The sequence below is a fragment of the Gadus macrocephalus genome, chromosome 14 (assembly GCF_031168955.1).
Source record: "Gadus macrocephalus chromosome 14, ASM3116895v1".
NCBI lineage: Eukaryota > Metazoa > Chordata > Actinopteri > Gadiformes > Gadidae > Gadus > Gadus macrocephalus.
In genome coordinates, this window is record NC_082395.1 from 8733653 (window position 1) to 8753123 (window position 19471).

At 40.3% G+C, this 19471-nt stretch overlaps 3 protein-coding genes across 5 annotated transcripts in view; all 3 read right to left on the reverse strand.

Annotated features, from left to right (window-relative positions):
• The window catches only part of rpl13 (ribosomal protein L13), a 33568-nt gene that overhangs the window by 8622 nt on the left and 5475 nt on the right, over positions 1-19471 (reverse strand). The window lies entirely within an intron of this gene.
• Positions 121-9157, reverse strand: kars1 (lysyl-tRNA synthetase 1). Of its 3 annotated transcripts, XM_060071881.1 has the most exons (15): positions 8987-9002; positions 7683-7839; positions 7297-7441; positions 6408-6573; positions 6211-6304; positions 5940-6126; positions 5401-5526; positions 5185-5304; positions 4243-4405; positions 3669-3842; positions 2607-2692; positions 2408-2493; positions 2102-2228; positions 1513-1656; positions 121-1225 (listed from the first exon to the last, which is right to left on the reverse strand). In XM_060071881.1, coding segments are annotated over exons 1-15 (1851 nt in total). In that variant the 5' UTR covers positions 8988-9002; the 3' UTR covers positions 121-1150. The 3 variants fall into 3 exon arrangements, with proteins under 3 accessions (XP_059927864.1, XP_059927866.1, XP_059927865.1); XM_060071883.1 differs by lacking the exon at positions 7683-7839 and having other exon boundaries at positions 9000-9157; XM_060071882.1 differs by lacking the exon at positions 8987-9002 and having other exon boundaries at positions 7683-7840.
• On the reverse strand, positions 12385-15101 carry LOC132472332 (lysine--tRNA ligase-like). Its single transcript, XM_060071916.1, has 2 exons — positions 14510-15101; positions 12385-13183 (listed from the first exon to the last, which is right to left on the reverse strand). Exons 1-2 carry the CDS (start codon positions 14551-14553, stop codon positions 12931-12933), a joined length of 297 nt encoding a protein of 98 aa, XP_059927899.1. The 5' UTR covers positions 14554-15101; the 3' UTR covers positions 12385-12930.

Genomic DNA, 19471 nt, shown 5'->3' on the forward strand with positions numbered 1-19471 from the left:
TATCGAAGGGATTTATAGCAAACATGGCAACAATCACAAAAGCCCCATCTGGGCTTTAACTAGAAATCACCCAATGACCACTATAGATTGAATAACAAATGATGCACACAGAACCAAGTATATATTTGTATGATCTTTATTATGTGGTTCCATTCTAATCTTGACCAAATATCCTATGAGCACCATAACGAAAATTTGACATTCTTACCAATCAGTATATTAGCCTGGCTCCGCCTGCCTAAGTACTTCTGCTCAATTTGAACATCCCTTCAGTACTAGGTCTGGGTCTTCACGCACAGTGTTTGGTTGGTTTACAGCCTGCTCGAAACGTGATTCCCAGCCAAACGTTAGCGATTGGTTATGGCAGATCCAGTGGCACTGGGTAGATCCATTAGTTTTAAACTTCAAAAGACACCCGCCTTCATGCGAGTTAACGTTTGTCAATTGAATAGTTCCAGACTCTCTGTACAAGTGAAATGAAGTACGAGAGTCTGGAAGGACCAGGCTATCACTATATACCTTGTGCCACATGAAACATTTGCTAATTTTGTGAATGGTAATTTATTAATTTATTTTAAGGATCAAGACAACATCTTATGCATTTGTATTCCTATGTTCCACACTGTACTTCCAGCCCTTAAAGGGGACAAGCCGTTTCGAAAATCACTAGTGGGTGTGTCCATCTAGATCTGTGCTGGATAGATGAGCAACGTTTACTTCAGTCCACTGGGTAGGCTGGTAGACTGATCTATCCAGCACAGATCTAGGTAGACACGCCCACTAGTGATTTTCAAAACGGCTTGTAAGGCTAATCACACTCATACCTAGTGGTACAATATGTCCCCTTTAATGTCACAAATAAACCATACATGAACAGGTTTTATGGGATGAAATGCTTCCGTATACTTCTGAAAAAGATGGAGACAGTGTATGTGATCACAATTAAAAGAACAATAAAATCAACAAATCCCTGTTAATTCATTACAAAAACGAATCGGACAGAAATGTAACTTGCGTAACTTTTGTGAAAACGCCGTGACAAAAATAACTTGAAGCAAAGCTATAATGTTGACACTTATAATAATGGGAGTGCACAGATTAAATCCCATTCCAAAGCCTGCATGTCTCCAGACAGTGAAAGGCAACAGCACTAAACAGAGGTGCCCTCAGTGGGCGGCGCCGCCTTGTTGTCGTCGGGCTTCATGGCGGGGAAAAGGAGTACCTCCTGCAAAGCGACACAATTAGGAACACGTCGAGGTTAGAACCAGCAGCACACCTCACCCAACGGCCGATCAAAGTTCAACCCAGTGTCTGATTAGCCTGTTTGAGAATGAGGGCAATTTGAACCCTGAGCCATTTGAGACCATCACTGTGATAAAGGCCTCGGTGCTCTGCTCAAAGGCCATTCTGCTCACGTGTGACTAAAATGATAGCTTTGCTGATATGAAGGATTTTTTTTTATAAATCAGTTATTTATTCATTATTCGCAGTGGTTCAGAAACATGGCTTTACCTTGATATTGTTGGAGTCCGTGAGGAACATGGTGACACGGTCGATTCCCATGCCCCAGCCAGCGGTGGGTGGCAGACCGTACTCTAGCGCTGTACAGAAGGTCTCGTCCACACCCATAGCCTCGTCATCACCCTCTGCTTTGGCCTGGTGACAAGTACACATTTCATATTCTAATTATACAACTTCATGACAAATAAAACACAACACTAATAATAACAGTGTGGGAAATGTCTTTCACATCATTTCTATGCATTGGTTAGCATTAGTTTCCACATTGGTTGGTGTATTTGTCCTGTTATCAAGGATTTTTCATTTGTGAACCAATGGGCGGTAGGGGGTAGGGCAGATCGCTTGGCAACCGGCAGGTTGCTGGTTTGATTCCCTGATCCTCCTAGCTAAGCGTTGGAGCAGGACACCTAAGCCCAACTGCTACCAACAAGTCGGCTGTTCCCTAGTGCATGAATGGGTGTAGGAATGGGTGAATGTGAGGATCTGTTGAGTGCTATTCCGGGCCACAGGTTAGAAATGTGCTATTTGCATTTGCCCCTTACACTTTACAAACAAGAAAAAGTCCACTTGTTTCACAAACCATGGCCTGCTGCTCAAAGAGCTCCCGTTGTCTGATGGGATCATTCAACTCGGTGTAGGCGTTGCAGATCTCCTTCTTCATCACAAAGAGCTCAAAGCGCTCAGTCAGACCCTTCTTGCTTCTGTGCCTGTAGCCAAAGCAGAGCACAAGTAGTTGATACACACTTTCTTGTTCAACTAAAGTTGAAGAGCAGGACTCTGATGATTTGACAAGCATTCAACATTATTGAATGCTGGGCTGTACACAAATACCAAAATAAATTCTCCAAAAAGCAGATACTGGAGAAGAACAACCCAAGTTCCTTACCATTTGGCCAGTGGACTCATGATTTGTGGATGATCCATGATGAATGTAGGGTTGATACACGTGACCTCAAGGAAATCTCCCACCAACTGCAGGAACAAAACACTGATGAACAATTTGGAAAGAATATATATAATTAAAAAAGATAAACATATTAACTCGGACTGCGAGGGCTAGGCGCGGATATGTATCATGAACAGACCTTGTCAAGGAGACGAGCTGTGGTTCTGGGTGGAGGACATTCCACTCCCTTCTGTGCACACAGGTCATCAAAGAATTTGCGAGTCTCTAGATAAAGAGGAAGGAGCTTTAAGCTAAAACCAACAAATTAGGCAAACAAGATGACATACAACAAGATAAATCAGTATAGATTAACAATGTGAAATTATTAGGCTAAAATGTTTTTCTAATTAAAAATAGAGTCCAACTTCATCTCTGGCTACCTTAGGTTCAATTACTAAAACCAAATCCGAAGATTGGACAATAATTGCATAAAAATAGTTAGTATAAACGGAGGGCTGATCTGTCTGAACTCCTTGTACATCAACTCCAAGTGAAGGTTAGGGGTTCCGAAAACCAGGATTTGAAGCCATTCAAGGATACAGACAAATCACCAGTCTCAACATGAAGCAAACAATATGTCCACTTTGTAGGGAATGTACAAAGTGTTCTCATGTCTATGGCCCTGGGCACAAAGGTACAGGAAATCTTTTGCTCTTAAGCCACAATCTTTAGATTGTAAATATAATACGCGATATCTTAAAAAAGAGCCCCTCGTCTGCATTTAAAGACTTGAATTCGCCAAGAATGGTCCTGCAACAATCCCGCACCTATCTTAGTAAAAAAAAAAAAAAAGGAGCAATACAAGTTTCTTATACTTTTTTATTATATTCATACTGCATCTTATAATCATTCTAAAATAAATGATCAATAATTTACCATAAACAAAAAAAAAACTAAACTAAACTAAAAATACGAATCTGAAATGCTAACCATGGGAAATCTCAATTTATTAAAAAATGCCATAATAATATGGCATTTATAACGATGTAAAAAAAAAACATAGATATATTGCCATAGTATGCAAGAAGACGCCGTTAGATTCACAGCTCTCAGATGAATTTACTGTACTGATCATAGTAATCATCCTTCCCATTGATTAACAAACCTGTTCTCACACAACAGCTCTCGGTTTTGGCTAACTAATCTGTATGTATATATTTTATTACACATGGGACCTGCCATACATTCACCATTATCTTACCGTCACTGTCGTAGGTTTCCGGCAATGGGAACTTGACGCCCATTTCCTTCTCCAGGTCCCCGGTCATGCAGATTCTTCTGAAGGGAGGGGTGAAGTCGATCTCGTAGGCCTGTCCCTCAGGACCCTCCGGATGATAGGTGATCTTGTACCCTCCGGTGATGTGCTTCACCATCCCTAACGAGAAGCAGTACATACATGGCCATTGAGTGGTTGAAAAAACCCTGAGCTCTTACCAAGTCCATGATTGAATTCGATTTCTATAATGCATAATAACAAATATTCTAATAAAAAATAATAAAGTCAAACGGGAAACAGACATACTCGCTACTTTCTAAGAGAATACTGCTTTATATGGTAGTTTTGAAAAAAACAGCAGTCTGCAACGAAAACCCAGCTTCTGTGAAAGAAGAGCAGGAAGGTATGGAAGAGAGCTTGCTCTCTTCCACACTGTTCTGCTCTTGCTCTATACAATTTAAAAATAGCATCTTTAAAAACTGCATAAACTAATGATTCCTTTAAACAAAACGGTCTTTTACTAAACAGATACAATATAGCACGCCAACTGCATAGTTACCTGAGAGAAGTTTCTCTGTGATTTCCATCAGGTCGTTATAGTCTGCATACGCCATGTAGAATTCACAGGTGGTAAACTCAGGGTTATGAGTTAGATCGATGCCCTCGTTTCTGAACTGGCGCCCGATCTCATACACCCTATCTATTCCACCAACCACAAGCATCTGAAAAGGAAACAGACGTGAGAAATCTACCATCAAAATGAAAAATAAATAACAGCTGCTGAGAATTTGCATTCAGTTTGGATTAAAGGATCCAAGGTAGTTTATGTACAATAAACTACCTTGACTGGACTGAAAGATTTTTATATTTGTCCACCAGCAGACAGAAGTCCAGCGATGTTCACTGTCTAAGCCTTAACGAGAAACCGGCCGGTTATCACCCTCAGTGTGCAGCAGATTGATACTAACAGTTTGATAACTTATACACATTGCTGAGGCTGCTCGACAAGAAGCTCAATGGAATGTCGGATGGAGGTCACATCAGCGTGTCCCAACAGTGGCGCTGGGCATTGTAGCCAAATCTTTGTATCACGGTATGAATGAAAATGATTAGTTACGGTATATATATCATGCTATGACACTGGGTGGTGCTAGAGCGCAGGGAAATTGCACAACTATTTATTTTTGGTGACTCACAACGCTTGGTGCCTCCGCTTTAGACAAGGACCACCAGATGTCAGTGTTAGGCAGTGCAAAATACTAATTTAAATATTCTACACCCTTAAATTAACTGATCGGCTGGATCAGGTAAATAGACCATCTCTCAATATTAACCCTCAGTAATTAAGCGGGGGAAAAACGACGACCTCCACTAAATGTCAACACAGTACTTCTATTTTCAAATGTGACGTGGCTGCGCAGTGCCACTATAACATTATTTGGGGAGAAACCATGGACTGGTTTATCCGATAAACCTCCAGGGATTAAATGGCGTGCTCTACCTTGTGGTAGAGTTCAGGAGCGATTCTCATGTAGAGGTTCATGTCCAAATCATTGTGGTATGTGACAAATGGACGAGCCACCGCACCTCCCGGAATGAGGTTCATCATTGGAGTCTCAATCTTAAGAAACAGAAAACGGGTTATTTAGCTCAACTGCGAGACACTTTGAATGACATCCTTATCCTGGTTTTGTCTGTCAACAAGTAAATTATTCACCTCCAAAAATCCTTGCTCGTCCAGGAAGCGCCGCAGGTATGTAATGATTTTCGCACGCGTTAAAAACTTCTGCCTCACATAATCATTGAGGATCAGATCCAGGTAGCGCTGACGGAAGCGTGTCTCCTTTAGAGCATAAGAGGATCAATGTTAAAAGCGTAATTAAAAACATACACATTTCCAACATCCCACAGCATCATTGGGTAAAATAAACAAAGATGACGGAAATCTTGTAGTACTACTGACATTGGGAGTATTTGTCATTATTAGGTGGTAGATATGGATACAATCAACATTCAGGATTTCTAAATCCCCTGGTACACCTTGATACCGCCCATGCCTACCATCAGTCTGTTGATAGATCATCGAGTAGTATTGATGAAAAACAAATGCATCTAATGATTCTACCGTTTTCATGGCAGATGGTTCACTTAGAATGTTTAAATATTGAGTAATTCCTCTTTTGGCAAGAGCTGAATTGCATGACGATGAACCACCAGAGCGACTGACCAGATGTCGCTCCAGGCACACGTGGTTACCTTGTCTTTAAGCCCAAAGTGCAGGTGGGGCAGCATGTGCAGACAAGGAGACAAAAGCGTCATCTCGACGGGAATGATGCTCAGCTCCCCCTTTTTGGTCTTCCCGGGGTTACCGCGGACGCCAATGATGTCCCCTCGGCGCAGCTTGTTGTTTATGGCCACAAAGGCCTCCTCCGATTTGTAGGTCCTGGGAAGGATATGATGAATAAGCACAAGAAGCACTGTGCCATATGAGGTCTTTGTGGCGTTTCATCCAAGATCAAACCTGCACCTTGAGTTTGCCATAACCTGCAACTTGAGACCCTCTCCCCGCAGGTCGTAGAAGAGCAGCTTGGCACCAGACTCTCTCTTGGCATGGACACGGCCTGCATAAAACATAATATTATACATATTTTATTATGCAAGTGAATAAAAAACTACATGTAAAGTACCAGACCAATTTCAGAAAACTGCTCAATCTTATAGTACCTGTAACACTGAGTACGACATCTGTGAGTTGGTCTCCTGGCTGCAGATGATTGTATTTCTCAACGAAGTCGGTGAGGCACAAATCAACATGGTATTTGTGAGGATAAGGGTCCTCCGCTGTGCCCTTGAGGGCATTGATGGCCTGGGTACGGATCTTGAAGTATTGCTACATACACAAGAAACTTTGCATTAGCATCAACAATTCAACATGGGGTAGTCTTTACATTTGAAGTCAAACTGAGGCCCTCTTTATTTGAGAAACTGTTTAGTCTAGATTCTTAAAAGGGATACGCCGAGACATCTGTAAATGGGCATTTGCCTGTCTTGCCCAGATTCAGACCTAGTTTACTAATATATTCAGAATCATGCGCTCAGATTGGGAGTTTACCGGCTCCCTATTTATGTGAGGGAACTACACCTAATTACTTTCAAAAGATTTCCAATGTGTTCCGAGTAGTTGCTTATTCAAAACGAGTGCTGGTAAGAACACAACAGGATCAGCACTGTGATAATAAAGCTACCTGTGATGGGCCACTGACAGGTGACCTCCTTGTAGACTACCTAGATAATATAGTCACGCCAGAAATGCATCAGAGGTAGTCAAAAATAAAAGTGCTGACAATAGTTTTGAATTATCTGTGTGACTGTAGATTAACTAAAAACTTGTCAGGCTGTCACAGTCAAATTTTTTTGAATGTGTGACTATTCAGAACACATCGGAAAGTTATTAAAAGTTCTGGATCTATGCAAGACATTGCAAACGGCGAACCGAAAGCAAATTCTAACCCAGCGAATTCCCCTTTTAGACACACAATTGATATTGGAACTTGTCTAAAAAAAAGACAGACATCTTACAGTTACTGAAACATCGGTGTCAACCAAAGCTTACATTGGGATCCAGAGTCTCTTCATCTGCCCCATAAGCATTCTGGTCACCATCTCCATCGGATCCTTTCTTCTGCTCCAAAGTCTCCTTAACCTTTGCATCCTTGTCAGCTGCCTTCTTGTCAGCCTTCATTCGTCTTTTCAGCTCACTGAAAAAAGCAAATGCACAATATACATCTAATTAAAAGATGTGCTTAGTTATTTATAGGGAGCTTTGTATACCTTTGTGTATACATTTTTAAGATTTCTGATGCTCAACAATGGCCAAATGTGCATTTGGATACAAGCATCCAGACCATGCATCGAACTAGAATGGATTTGGGGAGGGGTCATTTGGTATGGGGACAAAAGGTTGGTCGTTTTTCTCATTGGAATGGAAAAGCCACCAACCTTTTGTCACCTCTCCACCGATTGCTGTGACTTAGAGATGGGATTGAAGCTGAGCAGGGAAGTGCAAATCTAAACCCATTTCCCCTGACCCCAAAGGCTTGGCACAACTGCTGCCTTGCCACTCTGACCAGTGAAAACAACATCGCAGCTACAGACAGTGGTGAGACCTAGAAAGAGAGACATAGACATTCACAGGAAATCCGTCATATTGCGGCAAATTGTGTGTAAAGAAAGGATTTCATAACGGCCATAAGAACAATAGAGAACGTTTTTTTTTAATGGCTTATTTTTAATTCCATCGAAACGCTTCGTCAAATAAGGAAGACAGAATAAATGAATCGCTGTGTCAATCAAATGTTTCACGATTAATGCAGTCAGCCCCTAAAGATTTAATTAAAATAGAATAAGGGACAGAAACTATGAAATGTCATGAAACTTTAAAGACTTAACTTAGACATAAGGATCCCCCCTCCGTGTTCATTGTTAAATTAAAGCAATTTGTAATCAAAACATTTGACTTGTAGTAAAAGTTCCTGACTCATGCTATGACCTGCTGAAATAGAGGATATGCCGTTATAAAATCCTGTTGCATAAATCCTAACCATATCCACTGCCACTTAATTGATAGCATATGTTTTATAATACTACGCACTACAATATAACACAGTGAACAGGCACAGCAGAGATGTATTTTGGGTTAGAGAGTGGGGTTAGGGTGTAGTGTCAGATGGGCTTTGGGGTCTTATTGGGTTAAGGAGTGGGTTAGAGGGTAATGTCAGTGGTCTTTGGATCTTATTGGGAAGGGGGCAGTGAAGGATGGTCTGTGGGGTCTTATTGAGTGAAAGTATTGTGGAAGGAAGTGATAACGCCCATAATAGTAATAGAGTACAACAGTTTTTAAAATGGCATATCTATTTTTCTGTTATGTCAAATAATGACGATAGAAGAAATTCATCCCTGTTCCAGTCATACGTTTCACGATTAATTCAGTCAGCATCTAAAAATGTAACTAAAAATAAAATAAGGGAGTGTAACTAAGAAATGTCACAGAGGATTGAATTATATGTTTACCCTTAAATTAGATATAACTGTACAACCTTTTTCCTTGTTAAATAAATGCAAATTGAAATAGAAACGAATTGACTTGTAGGAACAACTCTGAATACCGGTCTCATGCTTTGACCTGATGCAATAGAATAGAGGATATGGCGTTATTCAATCCCGTTGCATGTATCCTAACCATATAAAGTGCCACTTAATTAAAAGTACGTGTCGGATTTGAGTGTGTAATTTATATAGAGGAGTAAATAAACATACTTTTTGCTGAGTTTCTCTTCCTCTGCCGTGGTCACGTCAGCCATCTTCTTGATCGTGCAGCGTTCAGAAAGACCCGTACTCACGCTTCAAGAAAACGCGATGATTCCGTGAGGCGTTCACGTCCTCTCAGAATTTATCCACCACATTTGAGGGCGTTTATTTTATGTGCTGTTCTCGTGATTGGCTGAATACATCATATGCGCTACCAATGCTAAATTAATCAATTAATAAGTATTTTACACCCTCCCTCACTCGTGTACATGCTTGACTTGTCTTAAATTCATCTGAGGCACAGAATATGAGGACTTGGTTGACTCCTCTCGGATTGATGAATGTACTCCACCATGTTGGTCCCCACCTGTTAATTACACATCAATCAGTTAGTGTGTGTAAAACTGGTACACCGGTTAAGCAAAACGCACAGGTTGCATGTCCATGACCATAACGGGTAGTTCGCGAGTCAACCATTCACACAGCTATTAGCGCTACGGCTAGCTAGCGAGTCAACCGTAGCTACGCATAAGCTAACTGTTGCATACTAACTTTACGGGTAGCTTACTGTTAGTGGGACATTAATACAGGTGAAACATTAAACCAGGAGACCTCTAAACATTAAATACAATATTAAAAAATGCTGCCAATAAAAGCTTTTAGCCGGCTAATGATTAGCGATTGTGAAAGCCGTTCAGTCTTTCAGGCTGAAAGACTGAATAAACTATTTATTTCAAAGTGTGAAGTGATGTGAAGAGCATGCTGTTACCAAAACTCATTGCAAATATAAGTAAATTAGTAGGCTATTCACAATTGAACTACCATGAAATCCTGCTGCCAGCCTTTAGTCTGGTCATCCACAAAAAAAGTATCCACAATGTTCCACCACCACCTTTCCCGCTATGGAATAGCGGGAAAATCAACGAACAAACAGCTGGGTCAAAATAACCCAACAAGATGTTCACCTGCGAATTAGCCCCTTGCTCAGTCTGCACAAACAACCCAGTAGCTTGATTGCAGTGCCCCAAACAACCCAGAATTTTGACCCAGCATAAATAATCCAGCAATGTTTTTACAAAAATAACCCAGCACTTTTTACTGTGCATATCTATTTTTAATTCCGTCAAATTGTTATGTCAAATAATGAAGACAGAATTAATTAATCACTATGCCAACATTTTATGATAAATTCAGTCAGCTTCTAAAAATGAAACTAAAATAAACTAAAAGGGACAGAAACTAAGAAATGTCACGACACTTTTACACTTAACCTATAAGGATCTTGTAGTGATATGCGTAGGAACCTGTAAGGAGGTTGGGGAAGGTTTAGGGGTGAACACCTGTAACGTAAACAAGCATGTAATAAAGTACCCAGGGCTACACCGGCAACGAGTGTCTCCGTCTATTAAACCTGCACAGTATATCATAGATCCTGTTACAGATCTCCCCTCCGTCTTCATTGTTAAATCAATGCAATTTGAATTAAAACAAATTTACTTGTAAGAACAACTCTGAATTCCAGTCTCATGCTTTGACCTGATGCAATAGATAGAGCATATGGCGTCATTCAATCCCGTTGCATGTATCCTAACCAGTGGTGAAGCCAGACCTTTTTTGGGTGGGTTCATATGGAGCCAGTTTCCTGCCATAATTCAAACCTGAAAAAAAAAGTTTCAAAGGCTTGTAAGTCTGGGTTTGAAAACTCAACACCTTGTAAAAAAGGTTTTGCAACACTGAAAAAAGAGATTATAACCTGAAAAAAATTCAAACAAAAATTCAAACATCTGTAAACATGATTTTGTGTTCTATTTTATCTTCTTCATAATTTTCACCAACACAACAAATGTGTTGGTGAAAATTATTTTGTCTGTTGTCTGACCCCTTGGAATGTACTGACGTACATTCCAATCACATTCTTTTCATCGGCAGAGCACTGTCAATCACGCACAGCCCGGTGAACGGCACATGTGATTGGAATGTACGTCAGCCGAGAGCAACCAATAGGTTTAGAGCTAAATGGTCCCGCCCCCAGGAACGTTTTTTTTTTCTTCCGATTTGACTGTCAGGAGTTTCAAAACGAGTGTGCGACAGAACACCAATATTCACGTGACTCAAAGCTTGCACCTGTGTGGTCAAAACTCTGAAAAGTCAGTTCTGAAAAAATACGTTGCAATGGCGTAAATGTACACCTTTACAAGTTTTTAAAACTAAATATTCAACCTTTCAAAACTTATTTCTCAATGTATGAACACCTGTTTGCAGAATCCCATTTACAAGGTTTCAAAACCGGGAAACAATGAAATACACTGTTAGAACAGTGCCAGATTTGAAACTCTGCAAATGCGCTGGTGAAATTGTTTGAACTTTGAAAATGTGTTGGTGAAAATGATGAAGAAGATAAAATAGAACACAAAATCATGTTGACAGATGTTTGAATTTTTGTTTGAATTTTTTTCAGGTTATAATCTCTTTTTTCAGTGTTGCAAAACCTTTTTTACAAGGTGTTGAGTTTTCAAACCCAGACTTACAAGCCTTTGAAACTTTTTTTTTTTCAGGTTTGAATTATGGCAGGAAACTGGCTCCATAGCAGCTGAGGGCGTTTTCATTGCCATAACAACATGATCTTATCAACAAATAGGCCTACAAAATGTACTTGTTGATTTTTTTGCATCACAAAAATGGCATGGGTTCCTGAAAGTAAAGCAGTCATTTGGAAAGTGAAAGAATTGTGAAAGGAAGTGATAATGACCATACTATCAATAGAGAACAATTTTTTTTTTAAATGGAATATCTATTTTATTATTGTTATGTCAAATAATGACGATAGATGAAATTCATCCCTAATCCATTCATACGTTTCACGATTAATTCAGTTAGCATCTAAAAATTAAACCAAAAAGAAAATAGGGGAGAGAAACTAAGAAATGCAACAGGGAATTTAATTATATTTACACACTTAAATTGGATATAACGATACATAGTTTTTCCTTGTAAAATAAATACAATTTGAAATAGAAACGAATTGACCTGTATGAACAACTCTGAATACCAGTCTCATGCTTTGACCTGATGCAATAGAGGATATGGTGTTATTCAATCCTGTTGCATAATTCCTAACCATATCCACTGCCACTTAATTGATAGCATATGTTTTATAATAATAAGCACTACAGTATAATACGGTGAACAGGCACAGCAGAGATGTATTTTGGGTTAGAGAGTGGGGTTAGAGAGTGTAGTGTCAGATGGGCTTTGGGGTCTTATTGGGTTAAGGAGTGGGTTAGAGGGTTATGTCAGATGTTCTGTGGGTCTTATTGGGAAGGGGGCAGTGAAGGATGGTCTGTGGGGTCTTATTGTGTGTGGGAGTGGGTTAGGGGACCGTTTTTTGTTAGGGAGTAGTGTTAAAGTGTCTCTGGGGTCTTGTGGACTTAGAGAGAGACAGGCATACCCATTTGCAGTAAAGCAGTCATTTGGAAAGTGAAAGTATTGTGGAAGGAAGTGATAATGCCCATAATAGCAATAGAGTACAACAGCTTTTAAAATGGCACATCTATTTTTCTGTTATGTCAAATAATGACAATAGAAGAACTTCATCCCTGTTCCAGTCATACATTTCACGATTATTTCAGTCAGCATCTAAAAATTAAACTAAAATAAAAGAAGGGAGAGAATCTATGAAATGTAACATAGTATTGAATTATATTTTTACACTTAATTTTGGATATAATAGACAACGCTTTTCCTTGTTAAATAAATGCAATTTGAAATAGAAATACTATAGAAACTTGTCGGAACAACTTTGAATACCAGTCTCATGCTTTGAGCTGATCTAATAGAGGATATGGCATTATTCAATCCCGTTGCATGTTATGATTCTACCGTTTTCATGGCAGATGATTCACTTAGAATAAATATTGAGTAATTCCTCTTTTGGCAAGAGCTAAATTGCATGACGATGAACCACCAGAGCGACTGACCAGATGTCGCTCCAGGCACACGTGGTTACCTTGTCTTTAAGCCTAAAGTGCAGGTGGGGCAGCATGTGCAGACAAGGAGACAAAAGCGTCATCTTGACGGGAATGATGCTCAGCTCCCCCTTTTTGGTCTTCCCGGGGTTACCGCGGACGCCAATGATGTCCCCTCGGCGCAAAATGTTGTTTATGGCCACAAAGGCCTCCTCCGATTTGTAGGTGCTGGGAAGGATATGAGGAATAAGCACAAGAAGCACTGTGCCATATGAGGTCTTTGTGGCGTTTCATCCAAGATCAAACCTGCACCTTGAGTTTGCCATAACCTGCAACTTGAGACCCTCTCCCCGCAGGTCGTAGAAGAGCAGCTTGGCACCAGACTCTCTCTTGGCATGGACACAGCCTGCATAAAACGTAAATTATGTATTATATTATTAATATAATACATATTTTATTATGCAAGTAAATATACTACTAAATGTAAAGTACCAGACCAATTTCAGAAAACTGCTCAATCTTATAGTACCTGTAACACTGAGTACGACATCTGTGAGTTGGTCTCCTGGCTGCAGATAATTGTATTTCTCAACGAAGTCGGTGAGGCACAAATCAACATGGTATTTGTGAGGATAAGGGTCCTCCGCTGTGCCCTTGAGGGCATTGATGGCCTGGGTACAGATCTTGAAGTATTGCTACACACACAAGAAAACTTTGCATTAGCATCAACAATTCAAAATTGGGTAGGCTTTACATTTGAAGTCAAACTGAGGCCCTCTTTATTTGAGAAACTGTTTAGTCTAGATTCTTAAAAATGATACGCCGAGATATCTGTAAATGGGCGTTTTCCAGTCTTGCCCAGATTCAGACTTAGTTTACTAACATATTACTGCCCCCTAAACAAATACTGCCTTGCCGCTCTGACGAGTGAAAACAACATCGCAGCTACAGTGGACGTGGTGAGACCAGAGGAAGAGAGACATAAACATTCACAAGAAATCCATCATTGGCCACACAGTATGGTGAAAGGAATTCATAACGCCCATAAGAACAATAGAGAACGTTTTTTTTTTTAAATGGCTTATCTATTTTAATTCCATCTAAATGCTTTGTCCAATAAGGAAGACAGAATGAATGAATCGCTGTGTCAATCAAATGTTTCACGATTAATGCAGTGAGCACCTAAAAATAAAAATAAAATAAGAGACAGAACCTAAGGGGCCACTCACACTAGGGCCGCGGCCCCGTGCCCGAGCTCATTTGCATACTAAAGTCTAGAACGTTTGGCTAGTGTGACCACGCCATCCGTATTCCAGCACGGAACAGCCACTTGGCCGCGGCACACTTGGGAGAGGTGTGCCGTGGCCAAAGTACAGATGCTAATGAGATGACACGCGTGGATACGCAACATGAGCTGGATGACGTAGTCCTTGCGCGACCCTTCTTTCTTTATTGGTCCATGCCCTTCTTCCCCACAACAATCATTTTAAACAATGGTGGCAAGCGGTTCACGAGTGGGTTTACGTTGGTGCGATAGTGAAGTCGAGTGTTTACTTGAAATTTGGGCCGACGACAGCATTCACGTTGTTGTTCTCCATCGTTGTTATGGCGGCGAGGACGCTTGGTGATGACGTATTATCGTATTACGACGTGATGACGTATGTATGAAGGAGCAATCGTGCCCAGGCCACGGCCTTTGGGGGGAGTGGGGAGGGGGGGAATCGTGCTGAATCTTCCTGCAGCACGGAACAGGCAAACTTGCCTAGTGTGAGTGCAAATGTCATGAGATTTTTAGACTTAACTTAACCATAAGGATCACCCCTCCATCTTCATTATTAAATCATGCAATTTGAAATAGAAATACATTTACTTGTAGGAACAACTCTGAATTCCGGTCTCATGCTTTGAGCTGATGCAATAGATAGAGGATATGACGTTATTCAATCCCGTTGCATGTATCCTAACTAGTGGCGAAGCTAGACCTTTTGTGGGTGGTTTCAAGCCCACCCAAAACTTGCCTTAGCCCACCCTATCGTTTCGTCCATATATCTAATATATTTTTTTTTTTAGACAAGCAATGAGAGGATGGATAATGGCTAATAACCAGGCTCAAATGGGCTACATCGAAGGCAACCTTCCAGCAGGAATCTCTTACGTCTGATTGGTGGGTGGGCGTCTCCTGTTTGACAGGAGGTCAAACAGGAGTACGAGGAGTGAGTGCAGTGCCCTGCACTGCACTCACTCAAGCACACGCTCTGTCCTTTCAAAATTGTATTTACAGTTTCTGTCGTGTTTTATTTGGCATTTTGTAAAGCCATTGAAACGGAAACCGGACCGGAACCGGAAACGGAAAGGGGGGCTGGTTGTAGTCTTTTCGGTCGGTTCTCCATCTCAACAGTAGGGCTAGAACAGGGGTGGCCAATTAATTATCCCAAAGGGCCACATGAGAAACAGGGCCTGTTGCGGAGGGCCGGACCAATAGGCTAAATTCAATTCAGCTCAATAATAATTTGATCTCTTTATAAAAAGCAATAAAATGTAGGGTATTTGATAAGCTGTGACTGGTAAGAGTAAATGTTATGATAAGAATATGAAAAAGATAAACCAGACATGGTACAAAATGCAGTTATGTTAGTATTTAACTGACATCCACAAAAGCAATTGTGAAAAAATTATCCTGTTTTTACCATTTTTCAAAGAACAGCATTGAATGAACTTTATAAAGTGCTATTACTATTTCATTTGCAGCGCAATTACAGAATTAGCTTTATTTCCACATATTTTCTTCAGATGAAAAACTAAGGTGAGGGTTAGCATGGGTCAGGGGTTGGGGGGTCTGTGGAGTTGGATGATGTGCCGAATCCCAGGGCCCACTGACTGAGGGGGCTTTTCTCTGGGTGCAACTCTCTGGGAGTTGGGGAGCTTGCTCTAGTTCCTTTCATTCAGGTTATTTTATCATTTCAATGCTCTTTCTTTTGATAATAGGCGAATATTGTCTTAATTGCCTTGAATGCGTTATTTGGTGTTTGACTTTGGAATCTGAGAATGGACATTCAGAATTCTGCAGTCTCAATTTGGTGTTTTCCCCGTCTTGTAAAGTGTGGCCACAGCCATAGAGTGAGAGATAGTTTATTGATAGAACGTATGCACATATACTTAAGTTCCTCTTCAGTGAATGTAGATGCTATTGATAAAAAATATATTTTCGAACAGATCTACAAGCTAGCAGTTTAAAAATCAGCTGCATCTATGCAAAACACAAACAATGGCTCTTTCATAAGGACAAGCTGATGTCAACTTGTTTTTTTTTTGATAGCTCACTTTGGTAGAACACTTAAAAGGGTTTCTGGCAAACAACACAGAAAACACAGGGAACACAATAGTTAAAAGGCTTAGGGTTTTTCTCACGTTTAACTGTTAACAAAGAATTTCACTCATTCTAAATGTTTCTTTGAATCGCACTACATATCGGATTGTTGTAGGCTACTGTAGGTATAAACAGAGCTGTATTGGCAGGTTCCTTAATAGCTAACTAGTTAAATGTAAAATGTTCAGCAATATTGAGGAGGATATTTCGAAGCAGTAATGTTGTTTAGGTCATTGGTTAGAATTTCACTATTGCAATTATTTGTCATTATTAGGTGACACTGTTAGGGGACATTGTTGGGCACGCGAGACGTGGCTAACCCGTCTGTCATCCCAGTAATTTCCGCATAATTTTGCTTTTACTGTAAATGTCTACCCTGGACCTGCGCTATAGGCATAGGCGTCCTAGGCGATCGCCTAGGGCGGCAAATGCGTCGGGGGCGCCCTCTGGTGGCGGCCTTAATTAATAAATTAATAAAATCGGTTTAATCAACACAATTTCACTCCATTAGGGGTGTAGTATGTTGAGGACAGTTTAGGACAATGTATCGACAAAAATCATCATCGGATGTATAGAAAATACATTTCATGCAGAGAATGCGGTGAGTGCTGTAGTGCAAAGTGAGTTTGAAAATATTTTTTAATAAAGCCACATAGAGACTAGCCTGGCTCCGCCCACCTAAGTACTTCCGCTCAATTTGAATTTCCCTTCAGTACTAGTACTACTCTCTGTACAAATGAAATGAAATGAAGTGAAGTACGAGAGTCTGGTAGAACCAGTATGGAGTTAGATTCATGCCAAAACCCCTCACACACGTAAAACGTGTTTTGCTCACGCATAACGTGTTTTGCTCACGCATAACGTGTTTTGCTCACGCATAACGTGTTTTGCTCACGCATAACGTGTTTTGCTCACGCATAACGATTCACACGCACACAAAACGTGTTTTACTCACGCAAAATGATTCACACACACGCTCAGTGTGGTTTGCAAATGCAAAACATCATTCACAAACTAAAGCATTTTGCTTTTGCGCATTAGCATTTGCGCACGGATCGGATTGCATTTGTGTGAGGAACAGCAAGGCGGAAAATTAGTGCCAAAAGTCACGTGACAAATAAATGTCCTGTTATTCACACTACACAACAGCAGGTGGCGGTGTTGAGTCAGTTTAAGGACGCCAGGACGATCTTTTTTCTCCCCAAAATCTTTATTTGATGCCGGCCAAACGTGTGTGGATTCAACTCCATACTATGCGACTTGCCGCCCCTTTGTCACGGAATCGTACGACACGGAGAAAAGCTAGTTTGGGAGATTAAATTGAACAAAATGAGCGGCCAACAGGTGAGTCCAATGGAAGTGTCGCCACTCTGTTTTGGAATCAAATAAAGATTTTGGGGAGAAAAAAGATCGTCCTGGCGGCCTTAAACTGACTCAACACCGCCACCTGCTGTTGTGTAGTGTGAATAACAGGACATTTATTTGTCACGTGACTTTTGGCACTAATTTTCCGCCTTGCTGTTCCTCACACAAATGCAATCCGATCCGTGCGCAAATGCATTCCGATCCACGCGCAGCTTTCGTGTTCCGTACTTGTAGAATTGTTTTGTGTACTTGAAGGATTTTTTTTTGTACTTTGTGTAAAACATACTGTATTTGTTTCTGAAGCAAAATGCTTTAGTTTGTGAATGATGTTTTGCATTTGCAAACCACACTGAGCGTGTGTGTGAATCATTTTCCGTGAGTAAAACACGTTTTGTGTGCGTGTGAATCGTTATGCGTGAGCAAAACACGTTTTGCGTGTGTGAGGGGTTTTGGCATGAATCTAACTCCATAAACCAGGCTAGATTAAGACATGAAGAAACGTTAATTGGCTTAAATCAAGGGTACATAAAAAATCGGATAAGAAAAAAAAATTATGAAGAACAATAGTTGAGCTCTGCATGCAGCATTTACCTAATTAGTTAGGTGAGTGCTGCATGCAGCGCTCAACTATTGTTCTTCTAAGTTTTATTCTTTCTTTCTTTCTCACTACAAACTTTGGGACCTATCTCCTTCCTCAATTGTTCACCTAGAGACTCCATACAAAATTCACAATATTCAGAATGGCTTGGAATCGGGCGCTTCTAAATATTTTATACTTTTAGATATTCTACTTTTAAAATATTATCTTTTTTTTTAACATGGGAGTCAATGGGAGGACTGGTACTTCAACTGTTTAAGGCATAACTAAATCATTTTCACCGATTATCTTCGTTCAAACCATTTAACAAATCTAGACCCTTCTATCTTCAATAATATCTAAACGGAATTTCGATAAGATGTAAACTTTCTTCAGAATCACAGTTTTAGTTTCATACCGGCTTCGTTTTCAGTTGGCCTCATTGATTTACGTTGACGCTGGAGCGTGAGGACGTTCAGCAGTATTGCCAGATTGGGCTACTTTTAAAGGACGTCCAGGCAGTGTTGCCAGATTGGGCGGTTTTTCCCGATCTATTGGGCTACTTTTAATCACGCACCTGCTCGCTATATTCACACACACACACACACACACACACACACACACACACACACACACACACACACACACACACACACACACACACACACACACACACACACACACACACACACACACACACACACACACACACACACACACACACACACACACACACACACACACCAGCAGTGCAGGGCAATACATTTGACCTTTCAGATTCTTCAGTTCAATTCATTTTACATTTCTGCATTTTTAGCAATGCTTTGCGCTTTTCGTTCAGCTGTCACTTTATTTGTTTCCAACCATTTACATTTTCTTAAATGGTGTGCATGTTTACATTGTTGAACTTTTGTTCAAATCTCTTCACTTGATTTAAGCCTTTTAACGTTTCTTTATGTCTTATTCTAGGCACTCACCGCATTTTCTGCAGGAAATGCATTTACTAGTTTAAAATATTCACCACATTTTCTCATTCTGATTGCTGTAGTAGTTGCCCATGGTGGGCTATTACTTACTACAGGTGATTATTTGCTGATATTTTGCATTACGGCGAATCAGTATGCAATTAATAGTTAAAATATTCACCAAAAATCAATAAAAATACATTTTCTCATTCTGATTGCTGTAGTAGTTAGCAGACATTTTT